The 25,477-nt window shown below is 45.1% G+C and overlaps 1 protein-coding gene across 1 annotated transcript in view; it reads left to right on the top strand.

The window, feature by feature from the left end:
- Sorbs1 (sorbin and SH3 domain containing 1) overlaps positions 1 to 25,477 on the top strand; it is a 229,348-nt gene that overhangs the window by 143,297 nt on the left and 60,574 nt on the right. Inside the window, exons 8-12 of the mRNA XM_059258360.1 lie at positions 164 to 529; positions 3,714 to 3,855; positions 7,603 to 7,632; positions 11,784 to 11,956; positions 14,354 to 14,417. Of these exons, the coding sequence (XP_059114343.1) occupies positions 164 to 529; positions 3,714 to 3,855; positions 7,603 to 7,632; positions 11,784 to 11,956; positions 14,354 to 14,417 (775 nt within the window). The remainder of the gene's footprint in view (positions 1 to 163; positions 530 to 3,713; positions 3,856 to 7,602; positions 7,633 to 11,783; positions 11,957 to 14,353; positions 14,418 to 25,477) is intronic.

A 25,477-nucleotide genomic window follows, 5' to 3' on the forward strand; every position in this document is an offset into this window, starting at 1 on the left:
TGGCTAGACTGGCTAGCACTGACTGTCTCATGTACTCTGAGGAAAGGGCACTGATTAAATATTTCTCAAAGTGCATCACTGCATGTCCATGAGCAACTGTTTAAATGTGGAATTCCTGCGTCTCTGCAGTCCCCTTTGCGTAACGACCCCTTATTTCCCACAGGATGCCACCTCCTCCAGCCCAGCCCCGTCTGAGGTAATAGTTGTCCCTCTCTACCTGGTTAATACTGACAGAGGGCAAGAAGGCACTGCCAGAACTCCAGCATCTCTGGGGCCACTTGGCTGCATCCACACTACCCCGGCGACCACCCCTGCTGCCTCACCTCTGACCTTCCCGACACTAGATGATTTCATTCCCCCTCATCTGCAGAGGCGGCCCCACCACAGCCAGCCAGCCAGTGCTTGTGGCTCCCTCCCCCCTGCTAGCCAGAGGCCACCACCCTCACCACCACCTCCGCTGGTCCCTCCCATACCGGAGGACCTCCACAGAGGCTTGGAGCCTGACCTCCCGGGAGCTGTCTCAAGTACCGTAAGCTTGCTGGACCCCCTTCCCCACAGCTTCCTGAATGTCTGCTCCCGGCAGTAAAACCCTCCCTTTTTCACTGAAGTACTAAGTTCTGAGGAGGCCTTGGCCACAGTGCTTGTGTGATGGCTGGACCTGTGTTTGCTGTCTCCGAGTGCATGCCTCCCATGTGCATCCTGTGGGCCACCTGTGGCTGCTCCTGACTCCCAAGAACCTTCTCTTCTCTGCTTTATTGCAAATGCACGTCTTCCTGCTGGAACTTTGTCTTCCCTTTGAGAAGCACCTGTGGCCTGTCCCTTGCCTGGTCCTGGTCTTCATAGGCCCAGCAGATACAGCCCGGAAGGCTGAGGAAAGCTGCAGGGTCCTGTGGGAAGCCACAGGCAGGTGTGATGCTAGGGAATGAGGGAGCAGAGAGGTTGTGAGGAGAGGAAAAGTTTCACTCTTTGGCTGATTTCCTAAGTGATCTCTCTTTTTAACAGAAGTGCAGACATAGGGTGGGGGGTGGGGGGGAGAGGTTTAATTGTGTAAATGGATCTGAAAACCTGTGTGTCAAGACCTTCTCCCAAGACAGATAATTGCTAGGGCCTCTGAGTAGGAGGCCACTGTGGTTTTGGTGGCAAACTTGTATATCAGTAATTGTGGGAAGTTAAAAGGTCTTGACTGTTCAGTGTGAGTCTCTTCACAGAAAACCCAGCTGCTTCTCGCACAGTATGTATCCTTCCCTAGGAGGCCAGGATGAGAGAATCTGAATGAGTGTCCTCATAAGTCGTAATATGAGGACACTCACGGGCTATAGACTTCACTGGGGTTGAATGGTAACAGTTCCCATGATAGAAACTCATAGTTTAGCTCAGCATAAGTGAAGTATCTGGTTACTGTTAGCTGCTTTGCTGAGGACTTTCCCTTGTGAATGAAAAAGTTAGAGTAACTGGTTAGTTAGTGATGGCTTCATCCCTGCCATATTCTAAGCAACTAGGTTTCACAGGTACACTTGCAACAAGCCAGGGCTCCTGCTCTTAAATGATCTGGAGGAGGAGTAGAGTACATCCGCTCTCAAGGCTAGAGAAGTCTAGTTTATATATCATGAATTTGATTGAGTGTGTCTGGGAAGGGGCTAGGGCCAGGACCTCTTACTTAGTTGCAAGTATCCAAGAGGTTTTGATGTTGGGGCCATAAACACCACTATGTACAGTCAGCCAAGTATTTGCTGACCAAACTAAATGTTTACAAGCATTCTTTGTTGGAAGAAGTATGCTCACGAAACTAGCTTAAATGGCTTGTTAAGGTGAATCAAGTTAGGGAACAGGAAGGAAGTTTGGCTCAGTAGGGAAAATGTAATGAGGTGTCAGGCACATGGAAGCTGGGAACTGTTATGTCATGGACTGGACCTCTTCTCAAATCACCAGATGCAGCCCAAGGTAGTTAGACCAGGACCAGGTCAGATATAACCATGAGTTTGGCTCTTCTACTTGAGCTTTGGGGCTCATCTCTGCTGTAGACTGATGTATTCTGCTTCTCCTTAGCTGAACCACTAGGTGAATTTGAAGGCATTCTCTGCTTTAGGATGTACTGATATCTTGCCAGTGTGCTTCTCTGTGTGGCAAGTAGAGCAAGTCTTAGCAGAGTGCACTCAGATGTCTCTGTAAGCCATCCTGGTGTATACCCTGCTGTTGAGCATTTGTTTAGCTCTGGGTTTGCGTATTGGTAACAGAGTAAGACTAAAAGCAGATGGCTTGATTCACCCTCTGGATGCCCCGTGTGTGGCATCCAGGTCATAAGTTGATAAAAACCCCCCAAGCCTTGGAAAAAGATCTTATTCTCAAAATTGAGCTCATAGAAGTGGCTATCCAGGGAATATCTAAAAGAAAGCCCAACCAAGGCATTGGTGGCAAAGCCCCTACTGTGCGTCAAGAGCTGTCTAGGGTTCTGAAACCCACACTTCTCCTGATGAGTGTGTATTCTATTGCCACAAAGCTTAGCCCACACACTCCCTTGCTGGTAGATAGCTCCTGTCACTTACATAGTACTTTTCTGAACACCTGCTATTTGCAGGGCATTGTTTTGAATGGTGTCAGAAGAGAGAAGACATGTGGTCCTTGTCTTGCAGGTGTATATGCAGTAGCTGTCTCTGGGCATAATTTTTTCAAAGATAGCTACCCAAATCTTGTTCTTAAAGGCCTTTAAGAATGCCATCTTGCCAAGCATAGTGGTGCATGCCCAGAGGCAAGTGGATCTCTGAGTTTGAGGCCAGCCTGATCTACATAGGGAATTTCAAGCTAGCCTAGCCTATATAATGAGACCCTGTCTTTAACAACAACAACAACAACAAAAAAAAAAAAAAAAAAAAAAAAGAATGCCACCCTGGGGCTGAGGATATAGAGTGTTTGCCTAGTACGGGTTCAGCCCTAAGTTCAGTCCTCAGAACTGAGGCATGAGGATTGCCATCTTTGCTTTAAGGATATAAAAGAAAAACTTTGCAGGACCTGTAAGTGTGGTGGAGGAAACAAAAGGCTGGCATTATCCCTATCATCAGATTATAAAAGTATTAGTAATTTGTTGATATTTCTGGTGGCGGTCTCAGGTTTTTAAAGTCAAGATTCTTCCATGGCTTGGTTCAAAGGATGTTTGTCGTTCTGACACTGGAGTGAAGAAATGTCCCAGCAGAGCAGGATCCTGCTCAGATCTCAGAAGCCAAAGCTGCTGAATTTGCTCAGTGATTGTGCAGTTCAGAGTACCTTTCCTGAGAACCACTACAATAGGGTTCCTCTTTGTTCTTATCTCAGTAATTTGTCTGATATCTCTCTGTAGGGTGCCTAAACTTCCTGACTTTTCCCACTTAACCAGCTCTCGTTCTTGGATCGCATTTGGAATTGCATGAGTTTTGCATGTTATTCTATTTTGGTTTGAATTTGCTTTTTAGTAACCAGATCGATACACAACTATTACTAGGTGAAAATAATGGATGATACTGAGACTTTCGGCAACATTTGCTTACCTTCCTTCCCTTCCCCCTTACTAATACCAACAAGGAGAATAAATTTCCAGATTAAACTTCTAACTGGAATCGACTCATTGGCTACATAATTGTTTATAATTAACATCTTTGTAGAGATTTCCATTCCTCCTTCTTACAGAGTCTTAATTCTAGATATCTTGTGTTCACACTTCTTTCTAATGTTTTGTTTTTCAGGGCAGTCCTTTACTAAATGAAGTTTCTTCTTCCCATATTGAAACTGATTCCCAAGCCTTCCTTCCAACAAGCAAACCATCATCTGCCTACCCCTCCACCACAATCGTCAACCCCACCATTGTGCTCCTACAGCACAATCGAGGTAAGGCAGCCTCTTGCAGGGAGCTGCAGTCAGCAGCACTCCCCAACCCTGCCCCAGGCCATCTGCCCCAGCTTCCTTATAGGACCCACAAGATCGATCGATCCTAGCAGGGAGACAGAGGCCCCTGATCTGGAATGATATCAGGTATCTATAAAGCTGGGCTAGTTCAGGGTCATGGCTAGACCTTGGTCTTTTGTGTTTATCTGCAGACAGTTAATGTACAAAAAATGAGAGTTTGTGTCTCTTGGTTCTTCATCGTATGATTTGTAATGGTGTTGTGCCTCAAACATGTGGCTATAACATGTTCTTTTAAGTGCTGTCATAAATGACTGACGTGTTCAAAGTAGTAAGTTTCTAGAAAGTGCAGTTTTGAATACCAAATTTCCAAAAAGGAAACACTGAATAGGTGATTGTCTATGATGTAAAGCATGTTTTTGTGGCTCTGTAACAGAGGCTTCTGGATCTTCTTCTAGTTATTGGCTAGTCCTCTTCTCATAGCAGATTCTGTGGTAAATGGCTATTCAGTGGCATCCTCTGTGATAGAGACTCATATGTCTGTTTGCACTGATTCCATTCACATGGCACAGATAGCTCTGCTTAGGGATTCTGATTGGTTCCTATCGTTTCTCTGGCTGTTCCATTTGGTCCTGCTGCGTCTCTGAAGGGGCCTCAGGGCAGATAAAACCCAAGAACTTTGAAGTAGTCATTATATAGTTTTACCTTTCTGCTTTAAAATTCAGGCAATGGTTCTAAATCCCAACTTTTCCATTTTGGAGTTGCATAGAGGCCTAAACTTTGTGTTTATAAAAGTCCTTTTGCAGCATGAAATGGGACATTTTCAGGCCGTCTCCCTGGAGAGGGCTCTTCTGCATTGAACTCAGGGAATAGTGTAGGGCTGGGTACTGTCTGTAGCAAAGCTTGGTTCCACACCCTCTTTTCTTGTCACCTTCATCACCCACTTCATAGTCTCCTCCCCTTCCTGCCCCTCCCTTAGAGAAGATGGGGCTAAAATCTAATTTCCATTGCTTTCCATACTGAAGAGAGTTTTCTCTTTCCTACTTCTAACTGGAAAAGTCGATGCATAAAACATTTTCTCTCGCTTAAAATATGTTCACTCAAATCTTAAATGGTTGCTCTGGTGGTGTTAGTTTTTTTTTTTTTTCCCTTCACTGTGTGGCCCCAGTGTTCTTCCAGAGAACAGAAGGGTCCTGCGTCTGAGCGTCCATTCTCCCTCTAGCCTTGCCTCCCTCCCTGGCAGCGGCTCGCTTTGCCAGTGTCTGCCATGCAGAACAAAGAAAAATGCAGAAAAAAGCAAAAGCTTCTCTGTGGACTTCTTCATGACTCATTATTCTAAAAAGCAAGTTGGTTCCCAGAAAGAAAGGCAGTTTCTTAAAAAACGGGATTTATTCCCAAGGCAACTTGGTTTTTGGGAAATGCCAAGTTTAATGTCAGCTGCTTTTGCCAGGTCCCTCTGACAACACCTTCAGGGACGTTTTCAGGCACCAAAAATGCCTCAGTCCCCTCTTTGTTTCTTTCTTGAATAAGTGAAACTTTCTTATTCATCAAAAAGGACTTTTGGTTCTTGCTTTTCCCCTGACCAAGTCCTTCTTTGGGGCTCAAATATTAGAATTGTCCTTCAGAAAAGCATGTGAGTAATGATGCTACAGGGGGATTTATATATATATAAAATTAACTAGTGGTTTCCCATAAAGAGAGAAACCGTGGGTTCATCCCAGGTGGGGCAGGAAAGGTCGGGGAGAGTGAAAGAGACTGTCCATCAGTAGGGTTTGGAGCAAATATTTTTGGTACTGCTTTGGAATGTAGCCAGCCTGGCATCTTTGCTTCTTCTTGCAGTACAGTTCCTTAACTATTAAAAAATTTCCCAAGGGGTGATAACTTTACTCTATATCTGAAATTCTAGTTTGGTCATCCTTAAAAAATGTTTCATTTTTTTCCTGTCTAGACTGTCACAGGGCACAGTTTGGAAATGATCCTCTCTCCCCTAGCCAGCCTCCTGCCAGTAGGGACAAACAGGCACTGAGCCTCTGGCCTGGTTCTGGTGGTTGTGAACAGCACAGTCCCTTTTCCACTTTTTCTTGAGTTTTCATGCCAATGTGTTCAGGGCATCACTTACCCTCAGTTAGGGATTCAGGGATTTGACTCAGGAAACCTGAAGGACTGAAAGAGGTAGATGGTCCCCTACTCAGGACCTTTCTGCCTCTACTGTGTGTTGGATCATAAAAGTCTAGTTAACTTGCAATTCAGATTCAGGAGCTCTGGGGATGGGATAGGAGAATAAGGTTGCAGAGTTTTAGAAAGTTTGCCAGACAGGCTATTGTGGTTTGCTATGGACCACCCTGGAAAGCAAGACCTTCATGGTTCCCAGACAGGTCTGTGGACAGGAACAGTCAGAGGATCACTCCAGTGCTGGTGACTGAAATATTGGTACCATTATCTGTGTGATATCCTGTGAAAGCACAACCATTTCATACCTTCAAAGTAGGAGCAACGGGGTTTTCTCAATTGCTTACATTTACTTCTGCTGGAAAAGGAAGACCCTGCTGACACCTTGCAGAATTGAATGTGGCACCCATAAATCCCTTTAGATACCGTAGCACTGTGACATCACAGATGAGCAAACTAAGGCCAAGAGGTTACTTGATTGGTCATTGTCATATGGCAAGTTGCCAACTTAGCCGAGCTTGGAACTGAACTAGGCCTCTAGTGCAGCTGGTGTGAGTCCCATGCACAAAGCTTATACCTTGGACAGATGCCCTATCAGCTGGCCTTGAGCTCCCACACTGCTCTGTTTACTTCTTCCACACACCAATTCTAGCAAAAGGATAGGAATGTGGCCATGGGGGACAGTGACAATGAGCATGGGCCAGCATGGTCTATTTTTATCTCTCTGCTTGATATTTGGTAGCTGTGGAAGGTAAAGGTTACTTTTGTGCTTATCAAATAGTGAGTGTACACAGGATGCTGCCAACAAGACCTTGGCCTCCCCTCCACATGATTACCTAGGAAGGTGAGCAACTGTATTAAGGACAATAGGGACGAGGTCATGAGGGTTAGAAAGAACTGGAGACTGTAAGATGGAGATTTTGGTTCTAGAACCAGATGGTTTTCAGTGTTATCTTGAGTAATCTAAGCCCCTTATCCCTTAGCTAATGCTGATTATTTTTAGAATGTCTCTATTACCCGGGAGTGGGAAGATGTTTGGTGGCTAAGCTACAGTGCTAAGGGTGTTCCTTGAGGAAAATAGCTGTACCTAACAGCCAAAGCTGTTGCTAAGATTTCAAGTGCTAGATGAGAAAGCTCTTACAACAGGGCTGTTGTTTGGTAAGCTCAGGAGATGGCAGTTGTCAATTTTGATTCTTAATATATCTACCAAAATATACCGAGTCTGGGATTTTAAGAGGTCTATGTGAACCCAGAGGGGTTGGAAGGGCCATGAGTGATGAGATCACCTTGAGACAAGAGGGAATCTCCTAGAACACTTTGGTGGGTCCAAGTACTGGTGCAGATCTGTAGGTCGGGGAGCTGGGGGACCTCTCATTCCCATTTTGGGGATAATAGGAGCTGCATCATGACCACTGCCTCAGCTGGGCTATGTGTTTTAACACCCAAGCCCAGAAATCAGCAAGGACCAGAGTATGAGGTCCTAATTAGTTATGCTGGGACTTCTGTGTCTTACCAGGTGCTGTATAAATATCACTTACATTGTGTTCTTTTCTTTCATCACAGAACAGCAAAAACGGCTCAGTAGTCTTTCAGGTAGGTGAGCCATCTGTTTATTTACCTGCTAACTTCAGATCCTCTTTGAGCAATCAGCACAATCTTCTGAATTTCCCTGTGTGTTGATTGATGGACCACAGGGATGATGCAAACAGGAACGGTTTTTATAGCCTGGAGCAGACAGACCTATGAACCACAGTAGTAAAACGTGCCTTGTGGAACTGTGATGTGCACCCAGGTAGCCAGACCAGACTGTCTGTGCACAGACAAATGGAAGGTCTCCAAAGAGCACTCTGTTGCTCTGTCTCTCTCTGATGCAATGAATCGGGGTTGGAAAATGTGGCAAGTTCTTCCCTTTTTGGATGAACAACAACAACAACAACAACAACAACACAGACTGTCAGTAGATGGATGACCCTGAGTGACATGTCTAAGTGAGCACCCCCAGACCCACACAGTGCATGAAGCTGCCACTTGAACTCAAGTTGGTTTCAGTATCTCCTGGAAAGCTTGTTGAGACTCACTTCAAGAGGGTCAGATTTAATGGACAAGGGTGACAATTTGGATCCCAAACAGCTGATGCTTCCTTCCTTGCTGACCACACCCTTAGGTAGAGAGTAACCACCAAGGTCCCTGATGGTGCAATGACCACAAATATAATCAGTTGTCAGGGCCCACTCCTAAGAGGGTATGCAGGATGAGACAGTGCTGGACTAGGGAGGGCTGAGATTCTGGGAAAACCCAGGGATGGAGGTATTCATACATTCCCTGCTGCTTCTAACCCTGGCTTTCACACTCCAGTTCTCTTCTGTGAAGGAAGAAAGTGGCCATGCCTCCCAGATTGTTGTGAAGCTCATGGGACACTGCTGATGGGCAGCTATGCTTCAAGCTTTGTGCGAAGTGCTTAGTAGACATGAAGCCCTCTTGTCTGCAGTGCTCGCACTGGCTCTGGTCTGTGACTGAGTTCTACTCTTGTGCCTGGTGCAGAATCAGGCTCTGAGGCTGTAGAAGGGAGCTGTGCTGCCCATCAGCAGCTAATGGCGCAGTATGATGGCTCGCTACTGTTCTTTGCTTGTGGGCTCCTGGGGAGGAGCTAACGAAGGCAGTTGATTTAGTCTCCAGACAAAGCCAGTGTGTACACAGGGCACATGGAGCAAAGGCTCCTGAGCTCTAGCGTTAAGAACCTCTGATCCAGTGAGTAACCAAAGCCACCAGATTTTGAGCAGCTGCTACATGGTTTCTGCATGACTTTAGCATACCGCTGCTCTTGTGATTTGGGCAGAGCCTGAGTGGGGAGGACATGAAGTTCTCACACCCTCTCAACTTTATCAGGACTTGGCTACAGGACCAGAACAGGCTGTGGTTAATCTCAAGGTGCCCTTCACAGCCCTTCCTTGAACCACCAGGTTCCAGCACACTTCATTCCACTGGCCAGTGATAGGCTTCCCCCAACCAGGCTTCAGCCTCACAACCTCCCAATGGTAAATCTTGAATTCATGGATGGATTAAACCATTGACAGGGCAGAGTGCTCACAATTTAATCATCTTTGAAAATGCCTTCATTGGCATATCCAGAGATTACTTCACTAATATCCTAGATGTTTGTTATTCTGGTCAACTTGACAGTCAAGAGGAATCATTGTGGAAAGTTATTTGGGGATGGAGCCTGCATGCTGTTTGGCCTTGTGTGGTTTGTGGTCCCCTTAATTAAAGACTTCAGGGACTGACATAGGGTGTAGAGAGGCCACTGTCCTTCCCCCAGAGAAATATAAGTTTTGCTTTAGACTGCCACAGAGCTTTGGATATACAAAAAATCTGTTCCATCTCCTCCCGAAAGAGATTATCATTTGTTTACTGATTCAAATTTTTTTTAAAAAAGATTTATTTTTATTTTATGTGTATGAGTGTTTGCATGCATGAATGTATGAGTACCATGTATGTGCCTAGGGCCCATGGAGTCTAAAAGAGGTCAATGAATCTCTTGGAACTGGAGTTAAAAGTGGTTGTGAGCTACCATGTGGATGCTAGGAAACAAACCCTGGTTCTCTGCAAGACCAGCATGTGGTCTTAACCACTGAACCATCTCTCTATCCCCCAACTCAAGACTTTTTGAAGCACACTGTAAAACCAGAAAGAAACACTCAGAATATGATGCAAAGGATCAGAAGGTGTACTGTGAATTCAGAGGGTTGCCTTGACTTGTGTGGAACAGTTAAGTGTCATGTTAGGGTTTTACCATATCAAGTAACATTTTTTCTTTGGGGTCTGAGCCTTCCGTGTACCAGAGTCCCATGACCTTAAGCTTCTAAAGTTTAAACAAAAAGGAAGGAGGTGGGGCACGCTGATTTTTGTAGATCAAAGTGACTGGAAAAATCCATGGACTGTGGTGATGATATGGGGATCGGGTTTTCTGAAGCCCTCTTTAGCTTGACAAGGATATTTAGAGATCATTCTACCCTCATAGATGGAGCAAGGCTTTCAGAAGCTTGTCTGAAGTCAGGGCGGAGTGACTCTGTTGGGTGGACTGAGTGTTAGAAAGCACTGTTCCCAACCCCTCAGCCACTTCTTCATACACAGACACCTCTGACTTTGTCACAGCTTTGCACGGAAACCCAGATCCCACCTTCCTACCAGAGTATGTTTGTTCCCCAAACAGCACTTTGTACTTCTCCTCAGTCGGGGCGTACTTACTAATGGATGGAGGGTTGGGGGAAAGGCATGCTTTAGTCTTCACTGATAAGATTGCAGGCTTGCTTGGCTTAAGCCCTTTTGCCCTCCATCTGTTACCATCTGACACACTCCTTCCTCTGTGTTGAGTTCATCCCTACTTCTTTTCCACACATGCGTCCCTTTCTCTGCAATCTGGTACCTACTCCTGTTGCCCTCCTGAAATTGCTCTCTCAGAGCTTTTGCCCCTTTCCTCTTGCTCCGATGACTCCCACATAGGCTTGGGGATTCTCGGCTTCTCTACCTGCTTCTTTGGTATTTTTCCGTGTGTGACTTCATCCCTGGACTCCGCTCTCACTTTCTCCTACCATAGAGATCTGCCATTATTCTTGTGCTAGTGGCTGTAAAACTCCATCCTGCCAAGGCATGTCACCCGGGTCCTGCAGTATCTCCTGGACGCCTCCAAGACTTTTTTTTTTTTTTTTTAAACTATAAAGTCTTCTTGTCTTATTGGAGAGTTTAGTGCAATGCCAAATGCCAGGCGCCTAATTAAGTCAGAGTAGTTCAATGTGGCACACAGTCAGTGATGCTGTTCCTTCTGCCAGGAACACCCTCCACTTTCTTTTCATCTGGTTGGCTCCTCTTAGACGAGTTGGCCCTGAAACTAAATTCTGCAACTAAGCTGGGTGCTGACTCCTCTGTCGGCCCTCACTGCTCTGCATTCTCGTTGCTGGCCCACTAGAGTCTAAGCCACCTGAAGACTAAGAATCTGAGAGGTTCACTGTCATGTCCACGTGCAGAATGCTAGGCATAGCACCTGCAGGTGCTTAGGGAACACCTCTTCAGTAACTGAATGGTCTAGCTTGGAAAAATGGTAACTAGTGCCCGTGTTATCTGTAGACCATACCTGGTTTGTTTGTTGGCTCTCTGTAAGTTCCAGGCGTGAACCAGGTTAAATAAACTGTCACGAGTACCCAGCAATGTCTGACTTTCTGAGCATTTTGTCTCACAGCATCTCTGTGAACTGGCCAATGGAAATGTCATTCTCATGTTTCTTGAATGAGAAAACTAAGGCATGGGAAAGTTAAGTAAGGAGGTTTAAGTGCCTCCCCAAACCAGAAAGGGATTTTCTAGTAATGTTTTACTATCTCCTTAAGGTTTTACCTGCTCCCTTACCTTCCCAGATATCTTCAGAACAATTTCATTCCCCTGCAGGCTTCTCTTAAAGAGCCAGATAACACATATTTGATGCTTTGCAGGCCATGTGATCACAGCTTACTTAGCTTAGCCACAGTAACACAAAAGCATTCATAAATAATGTGTGGACAAACCATCGTGGCTGTGTTCCAGTGAAATTGTACTTACAAAAGCAGGTGGCCGGCAGTGGGCTGGACTTCACTGACCCCTGACCTACGTGGGGCTAGTTCCAATTGGAAGTTAGCAAATGTCCCTTTCCCCTAGCTGGATTGTGGGAGAGGTTTTTTGCTCTGGAGTTGAAGCTTGTGATTGCTTTTCGCTTCTAGATCCTGCCTCAGAGAGAAGAGTGGGTGAGCAGGACTCAGTGCCAACCCCGGCAGAACTCCCCTCGCCCAGCAGGGCTGCTGCGAGGAGAGCTAAAGATGACAGCAGGCGGGTGGTGAAGAGTACACAGGACCTCAGCAATGTGTCTATGGATGAAGTGGGCATCCCACTCCGGGTACGGATGTGGACCTTCGGGTCCTCTTTGGGCTCCAGCTTCTACAAGTGCTGGCAAGAGTGTGGCCTTGAGTGTCTGTGAACACTCAGGAGGGCCACAGGGGCTTGGAGGGGAGGGTTTTTCTCTTTGACACCAGCACAGACCACACCCCAGTGAGCAAATCTGGACTTCTCCAAAGCAGGTGTAGGATATTAGTAAGTCTCCAGAGAAAAGGAACACCCGGGTGGAGCCAAGTGGAGGAGCTTTCCTGCAGCAGAGCAGCCGATGGGCTTGGGCTGCACCTGCTCCACAGGCAAGGCTGTCACCGCTGTGGAACCCCATCAGCCATTCCTGTTCCAGAGTCAGGGGTGTCCCCAGCAAAGTGAGGCTGTGTATCTGGGTTCAGGAAGAAGATGCTGGGATGAGAGTTTCCCATCAAGCAAGGTGAGCAGGACAACACAACCAGACAAAGGAGGCCCTTCAAGGCCTTCAGGACCAACAGGCCTCTTCCTGCAGCCAGGTGTGCCAATGCTCCTGAAGGCCCCAAGGAGCTCAGGGAAACCTGCCCTTTGTGGCTGGATTCGGAGCAATCCCACTCCTCTTTGACGTGTGTCCACCAGACCACTGGCCACAGCATGTGTCTTTGATTTCCATTTGGAAAAGGGGATGGTTTTTTACCCTTTCAGAGGGTAGATAGAAACAGCAGTAGCCTAAGCCTTTGAAGAACTCTACTTTGCTCACATAATAACAGAGAAAGAGAACTATTACCAAGAGCGATTGTGGCTACCTCTGCTGGACAGTATCTTACATTGCCACTTGAACAGTGGAAGCAATTATCATTCTCATAGATTGCTGCATCAGTCAGCTTAGCTGTGCCGTTAAAAACACTTGGCACAGGCTGCTTATGAAGTAAGGAGAGACTTACTTGGGCTCATGGTTATGGAGGTTTGAGTCCAGAATTGAGCCACCTGCTCCCTAGGGGCCTCTGGCAAGGACAGCACATCATGGCAAGATTGTGTATCAAAGCTAGTGGCCATACAGTATGTTGGGGAGCAGCGACAATGGCTGGGTGGCATCCCAAATCCTTGTGGAGAAGTCAGTCATCCCCAGTGGTCTAAGGACCTCTCACTAGACCTTACCCCTAAAATTCCACAGCACCTCCCAGTGCTGCCACCCTGGGAGACACGCCATTGACTACAGAGGACACACAACCAAACACAGCATCAAAAAGGCAAGAGACCCTGTCTCAAAAAAACTTTAAAAGCCGGGCGGTGGTGGCGCACGCCTTTAATCCCAGCACTTGGGAGGCAGAGCCAGGCGGATCTCTGTGAGTTCGAGGCCAGCCTGGGCTACCAAGTGAGTTCCAGGAAAGGCACAAAGCTACACAGAGAAACCCTGTCTCGAAAAACCAAAAAAAAAAAAAAAAAAAAAAGGCATTGATTGTGTGGGATCGCATCACCCTCCCAAGATCTCGCAATGTGTGGGTGGCAGAGTGTCTGCATCTATGGCATTAGTTGGTCCTGTTGGACACCTCTCTGCCTTGGACAATGCATTTTGACTTTTTTTATTTAATTCCCTCATCTGTAAAATGGGAGTGATACTATCTTATCTAGCCACCTTATTTTATTTTCATCTTTGAAAAAAGGCCTAGCTCCAGGTGAGCATGAGAACCCTAGAATTGGGTGCCATGTGGGTTCCATTTTAATGTATGTGTTCTAAATGTGGCTTTGTGCAGTGTGACTTATATGTATTTGTACAGAATAATCCAGAAGAGACAGAGATAGATTGTGGTAAGCAAGGATTTATTGCCTTGTGATTCTGGGAGGGCTTAACTCCAGTTTCTTGAAGTCTATGTGTGAAGAGAGATTGTCTCTAACAATGAAATTTTAAGAAAGATTGAGACAGGGCTAGGGAGATGGTTCAGTAGTTAAGAGCACTTTCTGCTCTTACAGAAGACTCAGCATGCACATGGCTGGGTCTGATACCCTCTGCTGGTCTCCACCGACACTGTGTGCACTGGTACACATAAATTAATGCAGGCAAAGCGTTCATATACATAAATTAAAAATAAGTACATCTTTTTAAAAGAAAGAAAGCACGGGCATATTTCAAATCTGCCTTTGTCTGTTACATCCTTAGGCCAAATCTCATTTTTCAAAATCGTATTTCTTATATGAAATATAAAGATATATTTCTGAATCTCTTATTATGGCTCTGCTTTCTCAAAAGTTTTGCTTTTTAAAAAAGTTCTTAATACTGTAGCTAGAGATGCATGTGGTAGAGCACTTGCCTATCATGTGCAAGGCCCTGGGATCTGTTCTAGTAACTCCCTGTTTGAGTTTGATTTTGTGATCATAGATCCTCTGAAATGTGCTCGATTTTCCATTATTTTTACCCTTTGCTTATGTTTTTCTCCAGAATACCGAGAGATCGAAAGACTGGTACAAAACCATGTTTAAACAGATCCACAAGCTGAACAGAGGTACCAATTTTCATTTGTAGAAGCTGTGTGATGCTGTGGGAATGTATTGCTATTGGTGGTGGGCCTGTTCTCAGTTCATTTTGACTCTGGGAGCTGGACTCCTGCTATTGGATTACAGTAGGTACTGGCCTGCCTGATTCCAGCCATGTGCACTCAGAGCACAGGGAGAGGGCTGTACCTGTGCCTGCTTCAGCTTTGGAACTTGAGGTCAGCTTGCAAGTCCCCCCTCCCAGCCGTCGTGCAGTGCAGGAAGCTGAGCCTAGCACCCCGCCCATGCTCCCACACCTATCTGCCTGGGGAACCGACAGCTCCATCTCCCACCTGCTTCCAGCTTTAGGTATACCTTGTGTCAGCCCATGACTGCTTTGTGAGAAGATGGACTTGAGCAAAGCCCTGAACTGGGAGTTAAGAAAACTGTTCTTTCCTGGAGCCAGCCTCCGGGCACTTAGGTGCTCTTAGGTGGATCTTGTATCTTGCTGTGTCTGTCCCGCTTCCAGTCCTCTGAAAGGATGTTGTGGACGTTCAAATGGGAACATACTTGGCCCTGTGAAGTGCCATGCATTGTGCATTTCTGAGGATTTGCTAGTGTGCGAAGTGAGCTTCCCCTGCTGGGAACCAGAGCTTGGCAGGTAGAGAATCAGTTGCGAGCTGACACACTAGAGCTGCTCGATTTGAAAGAGGTGCTTCCAGATCAAGAGCCCCCCGGGCTTTCAGTGAGTGAGCTAGCATGATGGCAGAACCCTAGGCTAGTGCTTTGGCAGATCACAACCCTACCAGCTCAGCCCCATTGCTGCCTGTGCTGCCAGTCAACCGACAGGCAGGGATGTCACTGCACTGTGAGAAGGGAGCCACTCTTCCTGAGAGCAGAGCATCCTGTCTTTCTTGGTGCCCAAATCCAGTCTGGCTGCCTGCCGTGAAATACGCTAAAGAATTAGTGTTGTGGTCAGTGTTCCCAGCTAAGTCACAAATTTCCAATCTCTCTGCCTAGCTGTATACGCTAAACATCACTGTTAATTAGCTTCTGCTGGCTTCAGAACGATCTACACTATTCCTAAATATTGAGTGTTTAGCCTCTCTGAGTCAGGAGTAAAATTGCTAAGGCCAAGTGGATAAACTCCATCGTGGTGGTGCTAAAGACTGGGTCTCCATGGTAAAGTCACTGCCCATTTCTTCCAGCCATCTGTGACTCCCCCACCTTCAGACCTTGTTTTGGAAGGCTAAATGCATGCATACGCACAGAATGTGTGACTCTGCTCCAAGGCACCAATGGTCTTCTTGTGCTCTAGTTATTAACTCAACTAAATTACAAAATTGCCTGCCCTAGTGGAGGCAGAGGCACCTGAAAAACAAGACTCATTTGTTTGCCTTGATTCTAATATGCACAAAACAGCCTTTGATTTGAAAAAAAAAAAATCAGTTTAGGATGGTGTTTGCATTTGTCATATTTCATATCTCTGACCTAAAAAAATGTGAAATTTGAAACTTTGTGTTAAGTGCATTTTGTCCATTGGAGCCAGTTCTTACATAATTCTTTTTGAGGTGTCTTAATTCAGGCGAAAAGACTGGATTTTAAATTTCTTTCATATCATTAGTGAAGCTTTTGTGCCCCGGAATTCAAGGAGTGTAATTGTGTGTGGATTCCTACTTGTTCACTCTCTCCATTTGTATCTTCCTCTGTTCTCTCTCTGAAACCTGCTCCCACTGCCCAGACACTCCTGAAGAAAACCCTTATTTCCCTACGTACAAATTCCCTGAACCTCCTGAAATCCTGCAGAATTCTGAAGGTACCATAAGTTTAGACAGTGCATCTGTTGTCATAGCTTCAAATTAGTCCTTAGAGTTCCATTATAGGTGTATAATTTGGCTTTTAGATTTTGTTTTTAGTAGTTATTTTCAGCCCGTGAGCATTTTATTTCACTCATTTGCATGTTGTGCTCTATTAAAATAACTAAGTCTTTTCTAATTCATTAATCTAAGTGTGATGCCTGTGTGCTTTAATAACACTAAAGTAGATAATCATTGGAAAGTGTCGACTGGGGGTTGATCGTTTCCTCCACTTCATGGTGGATAGCTTCAAACCCACTGCTTTTCTCTGCTGCAGAGGACAATCCTTATACTCCTACCTACCAGTTTCCTGCATCTACTCCTAGTCCTAAGTCTGAAGGTAATTACAGGGAAATCGTGTGCTTCACTCTGAAATGGTGCTGTTACTTCTCACCTTGGGGTTTTGCGAGTAAGCTAAGGAAAGCTTCCTGTTCATTTGCTTTCCTCTAACCTTTTGTTTTGTGACATAATCTCAGTCCTTGCTGGCTGTCTCTCTACGTGGCATTTTAATCCCTGCCCCTGTAGGGTTTACATAGCTTAAGGGGTAGCTTTCATAGCTTACTTACAATGCTCTGGATGTGTGGGACTCTGAGAAAAGCTGCTTATACCAATTACCCAAGGCCTGGTATCTGGGATGTCACTTAGTGTATTCTGATGGCTGGGCAGTGACTTCATGAAGCTGAGAAGGGAGACCTGTCAGGTATCAACAATAGAAGCTTACTAATTTCCCACACTGCACCGAATGGTCTTTGGGCCCCTTTGGCCATTGGTCCTCAAGGTGTCTCTCTTTGCTTGGGAATTCCTGAAGAGATATGGAGGTTTAAGGGTCACTTTGGGTGAGATATGATAACCCTTGAAAAGCAGATTTGGACCAATCTGGGAAACATTTCACAGAAGACCTGGATGAGACTATGACCTGATATGGAGAACAGCTATGCCTGCATCCTGGAGTTATTCTTTTTATGTTGGGGGTGTGGTATGGGGGAGTACATTAAAGAAGGTTGTAAAAGTGAGTGAGGGAAAGCATCTTGGAGAAATCCTGCTCCTCCCATGGATTGGAAGATGGCCCAAAGCCTGTCATAGGCAGGGCCCTTCTTTGGCTTTCTTCGTTTGCTTGGCTGTGATCTCAAGGCAGGATTTCATTCCCTGATATCAAGCTCTTATATCATTGGTCACTACACCTTGCAACTCTGGCTGACAGTAGGGTCTGCTTTCTGTTACACATGAAGCCTGGCACACGAGGAAGTAGGGCTGTTTTGCCTGGAGATATAAACAGTAAGAGAAGGCAAGATAGCTTGTCACACATGTTTAGAAGTGGATATGTATATGTATGTCTGTATACACACAGTATTTTCAAAGCCTGGAAAAGGAAGGAATGGCCTTAAAGAATTAAGAGATTTAAAAAAATTAAGTTGAACATAAAAAATCCATAATAATGAAGATAATTATACTTTAACACAGTTTCGAAGATTTGTCTTCCCTAGAGATCTTTTAAAAATAGGGTAGATCCTATCTCACGCCCCCACCCTGCCTAGATGACATGTCTAGCATATTGCTGATGTATCCAGTTAGATAAAGACTTTTTACAAATGTGAAAAACACGTGAGCTAGAGCATTTTTAAAAATTGCTGGGCTTAATTTTTTTTTGATGTTCAAGAGGTTTTCTGCATCCCTGGTTTTTATTGTGTCTGATCACCACCAGCAACATGTCTGTGAGTGCCAACAGCCCACCTTAGCTCTGTCCATGGTGCCAGTCCTCACAGGTAGCTCCAGGCTCTGTCTGCACGTTGAAAACAGACCAGCAGCACCAAATGCAGGTTCTGCCATACATGTTAATATGCACTGAGAAGCAGAGACAGTAGAGGTGCACGCTTGTGATCCCAGTGCTCAGTAGGCTGAGGCAGGAGGATTACTATGAATTTAATGCTGAATTGGCCTACGTAGTAAGTTCCAGACTAGCCAGGGCCACATAGTCAGACTCTTCAAAAGGCAGGGAGGGAAAGACAGAGGGAGGAAGGGAGGGAGAAGTCAGCTGAGAGAGAACCTAGAAATTGGAGCTGTGGGTCTCATGGGGGGTAGTCTTGTTGATGCTACTGTCATTGTGTCTTGTAATTCAGAATTTGGAAGTAGGATTATCTGTAAGAAGCCTATGAAAGCCCACCTGAGGGCTGGTATGTCTATCTAAATGGTAGTTTTATTTGTTTGTTTGTTTGTTTTTTTAAAGAGGACACTTGTAAGTATGTGAAAGCTGATTGTCCTGAACAGTGGGGCCTGTGAGCCTGTGTTTACACCGGCTTAGAAACCTTCCTTCTCCCTGAGTGAGCAAGTAAACTTTTGGGCAGATGTTGGAAGATCAACAGGATGGCCATGTGTTAATGAGGTTTCAATGTTTAAAGAAAGTAAACCTCTGTAAGTTACAGCAAGGAACAGTTGGGCATTTTATAATCCTCAAGGCAGCTCCATGCTACCCCACACCCCTCTACTTCCCTCTGAAAGGCAGCCTTTCCCTTCCCCCAAATTCTCTTTAAGAGATCTCAGTGTGGTGACTGCCATACTCTTACTGAACTTCTAGAGCTGCTTAAACATTTCCATTGTACCCCTCTTTACCTGAGAAATATATACGCTACTTCAGGTATATACATAACAAACATTTACTGATAATAAATCACAAAGAAATTTATTCTAAAATAGTTCTTCAGTGTAGATATAGTTTTACCATTTATTAAAGATTAAAATGTATTTACATACTAATGAGAATGGTGCTTTTATTTATTGTTTATTTATTTAGAGGCAGAGTTTCACTTTGTAGCCCTGGCTGGTCTGGAACTCCTTATGTAGATCAGGTTGGCCCCAAACTCATAAAGCTCTGCCTGCCTCTACCTCTCAAGTGCTGGGGTTAAAGGAGTGCACCACCATGCCCAGCACTAGTTTTGGTCACGAAAAGTTCAATCTTAGCTGCATATTTGATACTAAAGAACATAAGCCATCTTCACTGTTTTCCAGAGTTGATCAGCATCTCGATTTTAGAGTAATCAGTGCTGAGAATGTAACTTCACATAAATAAGTAGTCCAAAATAGCAGAAGTATGTTTGGAATGATTTCGGAATTTGGAGGAAATTGTGTCATAAACTCAAGCCATTTAGGGGGCTGGAGTGAGAGCTCAGTGGTTAAAAGCACTGACTGCTCTTCCAGAGAACCTTGGTTCAAATCCCAGCACCCACATGGCAACTCACAGCTGTCTGTGACTCCAGTTCCAGGGGACCTGACACCTATGGCGAAACACCAATGCACGTAAAATAAAAATAAGTAAATTAAAAAAAAAAAAAAACAACAGCTCAAGCCATTTAACACATTTTAAAATGAAACCCAAGTCAGCAACTTAAGTTTTAAAATCAAATATTCTAATACAATATGATCTCAAAAGAGATGAATTTGACACTTGAAGCACGATGACGTGAAAATATTTAAAGTGTGGTTAAACCATTGTGAGTCTATAAGAACAGAAGTCTTTCTCTGAACAGTCAAAAGACTTCAGTTCAGTCTGAACTAGAGTGTTTCAGGCAACCCGAGGGTTGTATTGTGTGCAGTGCACAGTATACATGTTGTATGTCAGAATCAAGGATGCAGTGGAGCTGCCTGATGCATGGGTGGGCGCCAGAAATGCCTTGGACTTGTTACCTTTGATTTTGAATTAGTTTTCAGTCATTCCATGTTTTAAAACTTTTTACTGATTCCAAATTTTTCATCACCCCCCGCCACACACACTCAGTTAAGTGGTCCCCAGCCACAGTTTTAGAAGCTGTGGTGTACAGTGTGAGCTCTGTGCTGAGCACACCACCACTGTTAACCTAATTTCCATCCTCCTAGCAGCCCACCAGACGGGCCTGAGGAAGCTTGGGGAGGTTAGGTAGTGTGTGCAAACTCATGCAGGAAGTGGTAGAGTCAGGATTCAAGCCAAGGCCTGTGGGACTCTGAACACGGGTTTTACTTCGTTGATCCTTCTTCTCCTGATAGACCGATCCTGTGCACTTGGCTGCCCCTTCCTCTGATAACTCATGGCAGCTTCTCTTGAGTCAATCCTGTCTTGGGCTGCTGAGCCAGTGTCTCTTAGGATCTGTCTGGGAACATGGGATTAGGCAAGCTCCCCAAGCCACCATGACAAACCCCCTGAAATGTCAAGATACCTTCCTCCCCCACCCCCAAAGGAGCAGGATACTTGCCATGATACAATTTGAAAGTTTGAATATAGGACTGGAGTGAGGAATAGAGAGTCAAAACTTTGGCCTTGTAAGGACAGCTGACTTGGCACATTCGATGTCAAGAAAACAAGATATTTTTACACAATGTCCCAGAATCCACAGCGAAGCCAAGTAGCTGATAGGTTACTTCATGATCCCTGACCTGGAGGAGCCATTGAACCACACGGGGCGGGGTGTGTGTGTGTGGGGTGGTGGTGGTGTGTGTGTGTGTGTGTGTGTGTGTGTGTGTGTGTGTGTGTGTGTAAAGTCAGACAGCAGCTTTCGTCCAGGTTCGTGATTTCCACTAGCACCACTTCCGGTTGGAGGTTGAGAACGCCATGCTCTGTGGCTCATGGTGCCACATCTTCTAAGCATCTCTGGGTTGTGGTGTCTGTCACAGGGATCGGTCTGTGTTTTTCCTCATTCCTGCTCCAGCTTGCCCTAAGGCAAGGCTTGCAGAGGGCGATTTTTCTCAGGCACGGATATAGTTGAGTGAAAATAGCTTTTCCTAGCTGTGCAGGATTTCTAAGAATAGCCTTATTTTGCTTGAGTTTGAGTAAGTTGTTCTGTTGTGAAGATGCTTGGCCAGCTTGTGCCTCCTGCCCCAAACTTTTGCTAGTCCTGCCCATGGGAGGGGCTGGGCGGCTGGCCACAGTCACCTTTGTTCTCCTTGTGTGAGCTGCCCAGGAGGTCTCCGCCCAGCATGTGCAAAAGTCTTTGGCCTGCAGCATAGTTAAGAGCTGAAGCAGCCATCCCCTTCCCAGATCGCAAGCCAGAAGGCCGGATGAAGATGGGAATGGTGAGCCTTCTCTAGCCCGTGGGTCCCATTAGCCCGTGGATCCCTCCAGGCTGTCTCCCTTAGATGGTTTCTTTCCCGTGCTTGAATCAGGTCTCAGAATTCTCTTTCTTAGGAGTGTCTTCTGCAGCTACTCTCCACTCTCTTATGGCCTTTGTTTTCCATCCCTTAATATCTGACAGTCTTTAACCAAAACGTACATAATCTGTGACTTTTCACATGAGCCCCCTAGACTTGACTTTCTTGTCCCCCTTGGTTGCCTTTTCTTTGCTTCCCCAGACTCTGTCTCCCTTTTGGGGGCTGTTTTCTGTGAGGTGTATATGTACTTCCATCTTGTATCCTCGTTCTTGCTAAGTACACAGAGTAAAGGCCCAAAAGGAATTATGTTGGATGATGGAATAAGATTGTGTTAAAGTGAGCCGTTATTATCACAAAAATAATTTTAGGTTTCAAGACCTATGAAGCCCTAACTGGAGATTTAATGACTCACAGTTTGTGGTTCTGTGAATGCTGCTTTTGACTAAGCACTGCCATTTGTCAGTTATGTAGAGCTCTAAATGGTTCGGTCCAGCGATCTCTCCAGTTGGCTTTCCGAATAAAGTCTAAACAGCAACAGCAAAATCAACTCTGGAGGAAAGCTTTTAGGAATTCATGTAACGTCGTTCTTGTGTTTGAAAAGGCAATTATGTGGCTCCTGGCATCTCTGAGGCTAGCTATTGTGCTTCTGAGGCCGGACTGCCAGATCCCGGGGAGAACTGTTGGTGTGTCAACACCAGAGCCCATCAGGGGCCTTCAAGGCACCGGAGTTAAGTTGTTCACCCTGTGTGTGCTGCGTAATGGTCAAGCTTCCTGGAATGGTTGGCATGGGAAGTTCCGAGTGGTGGTGCCAAGGTTTGATGTCAATTGCTTGGTGTTCTTAGGGGCAAAGATAGCATATGGTTCCATCACAAGCAGAATCACAAGATTCCCAGCTCAGCTGAGTCCCCTGTGGCTTAATTGTCAAGAACCCTTGAAGGTTGTGACAGCAGGCTTTGTGTCACTAGTTCACAGAAGACTTGAGAAAGATTTTTCTTTGTGTTCTTACAGTTAAACACTTGCACATGTATGTTACTCTGTTTGGCTAGCTCTAGCAGGATGGGTCGAGGGATGGCCTTACACTCAGCTTTCCAGTCTGTGGTTATTCTAACTATCTACCCAACTTCCTCATTGTGGACTTGCTTACCAGGAGAAAGTTTCAAACAACAGCACGTGCAGGATATAGCAATGTTATCCCTGGGGACCACTAGAAGGCAAAGTAAGTATGGTAGAGTTACTCTGAAGGCTTGCCTAAGCATCTCCTAGGGTGGGTGTTGGGAAAAATAGAGCAAAGACTTCAAGGCCGGAGATGGCTTGGCGTAAGTAACAGCCACCCCGTCCCTGGACTGAAGTGACCTCATAAGGATAGATCTTGGCTCTCCCTCCTGTGTCCCTTTCTCACTGTGTCACTAAGGGGAACGTTTCTTACTTTCCTTGGGCCCTGTCTCCTTGTTTATAAAATGAGGGGTTCATGTCCTCTGGTATAACTGGATTTTGCTATTATTAAGCTTTAAATAATGGGAGTTTGTGTTGTTTTCATTCATAAAATGAAGAAAAATTTTCTTTTATTGGATTTATAAAAGAGATAACAAAAATAATTGTGGACCTTGTCAAAATTGCTGAAGTTGTTCAGATTAATCCATGTGACATCAGTGTACTTTCATACAGTCCCTAAACCTATGTCCATGTTAGAGTCCTGGGGACACTGTGAGAAGTGAAAAGCACTCACAGAGACAGCCTGGCCATGTGTAGCTTAGGGTGGATGAGACTCCTTTTCCGTCTGTACCCAATAATAGCATTAAGATTATCAGTCACAGCCTGGCATGACGGCACACCTTTAATCCCTGCACCTAAGAGGTAGAGGTAGTTGGATCTCTGTAAGTTCAAGGCCAACCTGGTCTACATAGTGAATTTCAGGTAGTGAGAGCCTGTCTGGGGGGGAGGGGGGGATATCTCAGCCACTCAGTTTCTGCTCTGGCCACGCTCTTATCTTTCTCTCCTCTCCTTTTCAACGTACCTAAGTCAGGCTCCTTGGGTTGGTTTTTTTTCCCATCATATAAGAACTATTTCTCGATGTCTTCTAATAAGCCTTCTAAAATTTGATGTTAGAAATGTCTAGAGGAAACAGTATTTAAAAAAAACTTAATCTTGCCAGGTGGTGGTGGCGCACGCCTTTAATCCCAGCACTCGTGAGGCAGAGGCAGGCCTGGTCTACAGAGCGAGATCCAGGACAGGATCCAAAACTACACGGAAAAACCCTGTCTCAAAAAAAAAAAAAAAAAACCAAACACAAAGCACCAACTTAATCTTAGCGTTAAAGTATATTTAATGCCGTCCCCGCACCCATCCTTCGCTTTCCACTTTCGTAGCCGTGTGATAGTTGGAACTGACCTTCCCACCACCTGCTGTGAGACTGCCGTCTTTCATGATTCAGAGAGGTATAGAATTTTGAGATAAAATATTAGGCTTGGTTTAAAGCAGTGTGTTGTTTTCTAAGGTAACTTGGGTTGGAGCAGGCACTGTTTTTTTTTCTCGTCAAGCTGATTTTGGGTGTTCTTTGATATCATAGTACTTTAAGTCCCTTTAAAAAAAAAACAAACCCAAAACAAACAAACAAAAAGCTAGTAACACAAAATTTTTCAGAGCACTTTTTCCAAAAATACATTTCTGATTCCATTTCATCCTTCCACTGCCCTATTTTTGGAAGTAAGCATAAATAAACTTAACATACTCAGTTTATAATAATAAAATAGTGAATTGTGGTGGTGCATGCCTGTAGTCCCAGCACTCAGAAGGCTGAGGCAGGAGGATTGATTGTACATTAGAGGTCAGCCTGAGCAACATAGTAAGACCCTCCCCAACCCACCCCATCCTACCCTAAAGAAGAAAGGTTTTGCTGTGTTTGTAAAGAATTGTAGTCTCTGTCAAACCTTGGTGTTGACTGGTTCTTATAAAGACAATGGGAGCTGGAAGGAGAACAGGGTGTCTTGGCGCTGGATTCCTGTCTGTTGTTTTGGCTGAGGGGCACCTGGGACAGACAAAGCTGAGAAGTGAAGGGTCAAAAAGGTAGAAGCTATGTTTGAATACCACAGTATTCAAAATAATAGTAATGTTAGCTTTGTTTACATTTCATAGAACTTTCTGACTTTTTTTGCTCTGATATTTAATTTACCTAGAAACAAGGGCTTGATTAACACTGTCATTAACACAGCACATCAAATCCCTTGACTTGATTTTGCTGCTTAGGTCATGTGCTTTGCTGAAAGAGTGTTATGGATCTTAAGGGATGGGACCGGGTCTTCATTCTAGATACATGTACCCTAAATTCAGATGAGCAAGATATTAGACTCAGGCACTCCAGAGAAGAAATGTTTAGGAAGGATTATCATGGATGTTATAGCTTGTACTAGGACAGATCTGTTCCGGTGAATGGGCTGGTGATCTGATTTTTACTTTAAAAAATACACTCTCCCCATGTGGGGTTCAGATCTTTTCTTGGTTATTTCAGAGCCCAGTATTCAGTTTATCTAGGGGTGTGTACACACACACCTGCAGAGCCCATTACACACCACAGAAATTCATGTGAATTTGAGTTGTTGTAGACTCAGTTTAGATGCTCACCCCAAGCACTACCTTCATGGAGCAGTACCCTGAACTGTATCTTCACAGAGCAGACCTTACATCAGCCATGGCAATGTTGGGTCCTGAGAAATCTAATCACCGAGCAAAGCTGAGGTGTAATCAAAACAGATTATGATGAGGGTTTTCTTGAACTCTTTTCTTAGCTGTACAACCTCTTGGCCAGTTGTGTTGTCTGAAGAACATATAAAACAGCTCAATGCTACAATGAGGAGCTAGCAACCACGTTCTCTGGACCTCTTTTTCCTATCCAGTAGCAGCCATGAGCCTTGGAAAGAGGTCATGGTACTCAACAGATAAGACCCTAGACTGAGCATTGGGTGGCCAGATCCATCTCAGCCCCCCACTTCCCACTCAGAGCGATACAGAACCCTGCATTCCATCTTTGATGGTGGGCCTTCTCCTTGTGAGGAGTCTTGTCTCTGTACATTTCCTGGTTTCCCGGAAGCAGTTTCTGGCGGACCATGTTGGATCCGATGGACTCTTGC

The sequence above is a fragment of the Peromyscus eremicus genome, chromosome 1 (assembly GCF_949786415.1).
Source record: "Peromyscus eremicus chromosome 1, PerEre_H2_v1, whole genome shotgun sequence".
NCBI classification, from domain to species: domain Eukaryota; kingdom Metazoa; phylum Chordata; class Mammalia; order Rodentia; family Cricetidae; genus Peromyscus; species Peromyscus eremicus.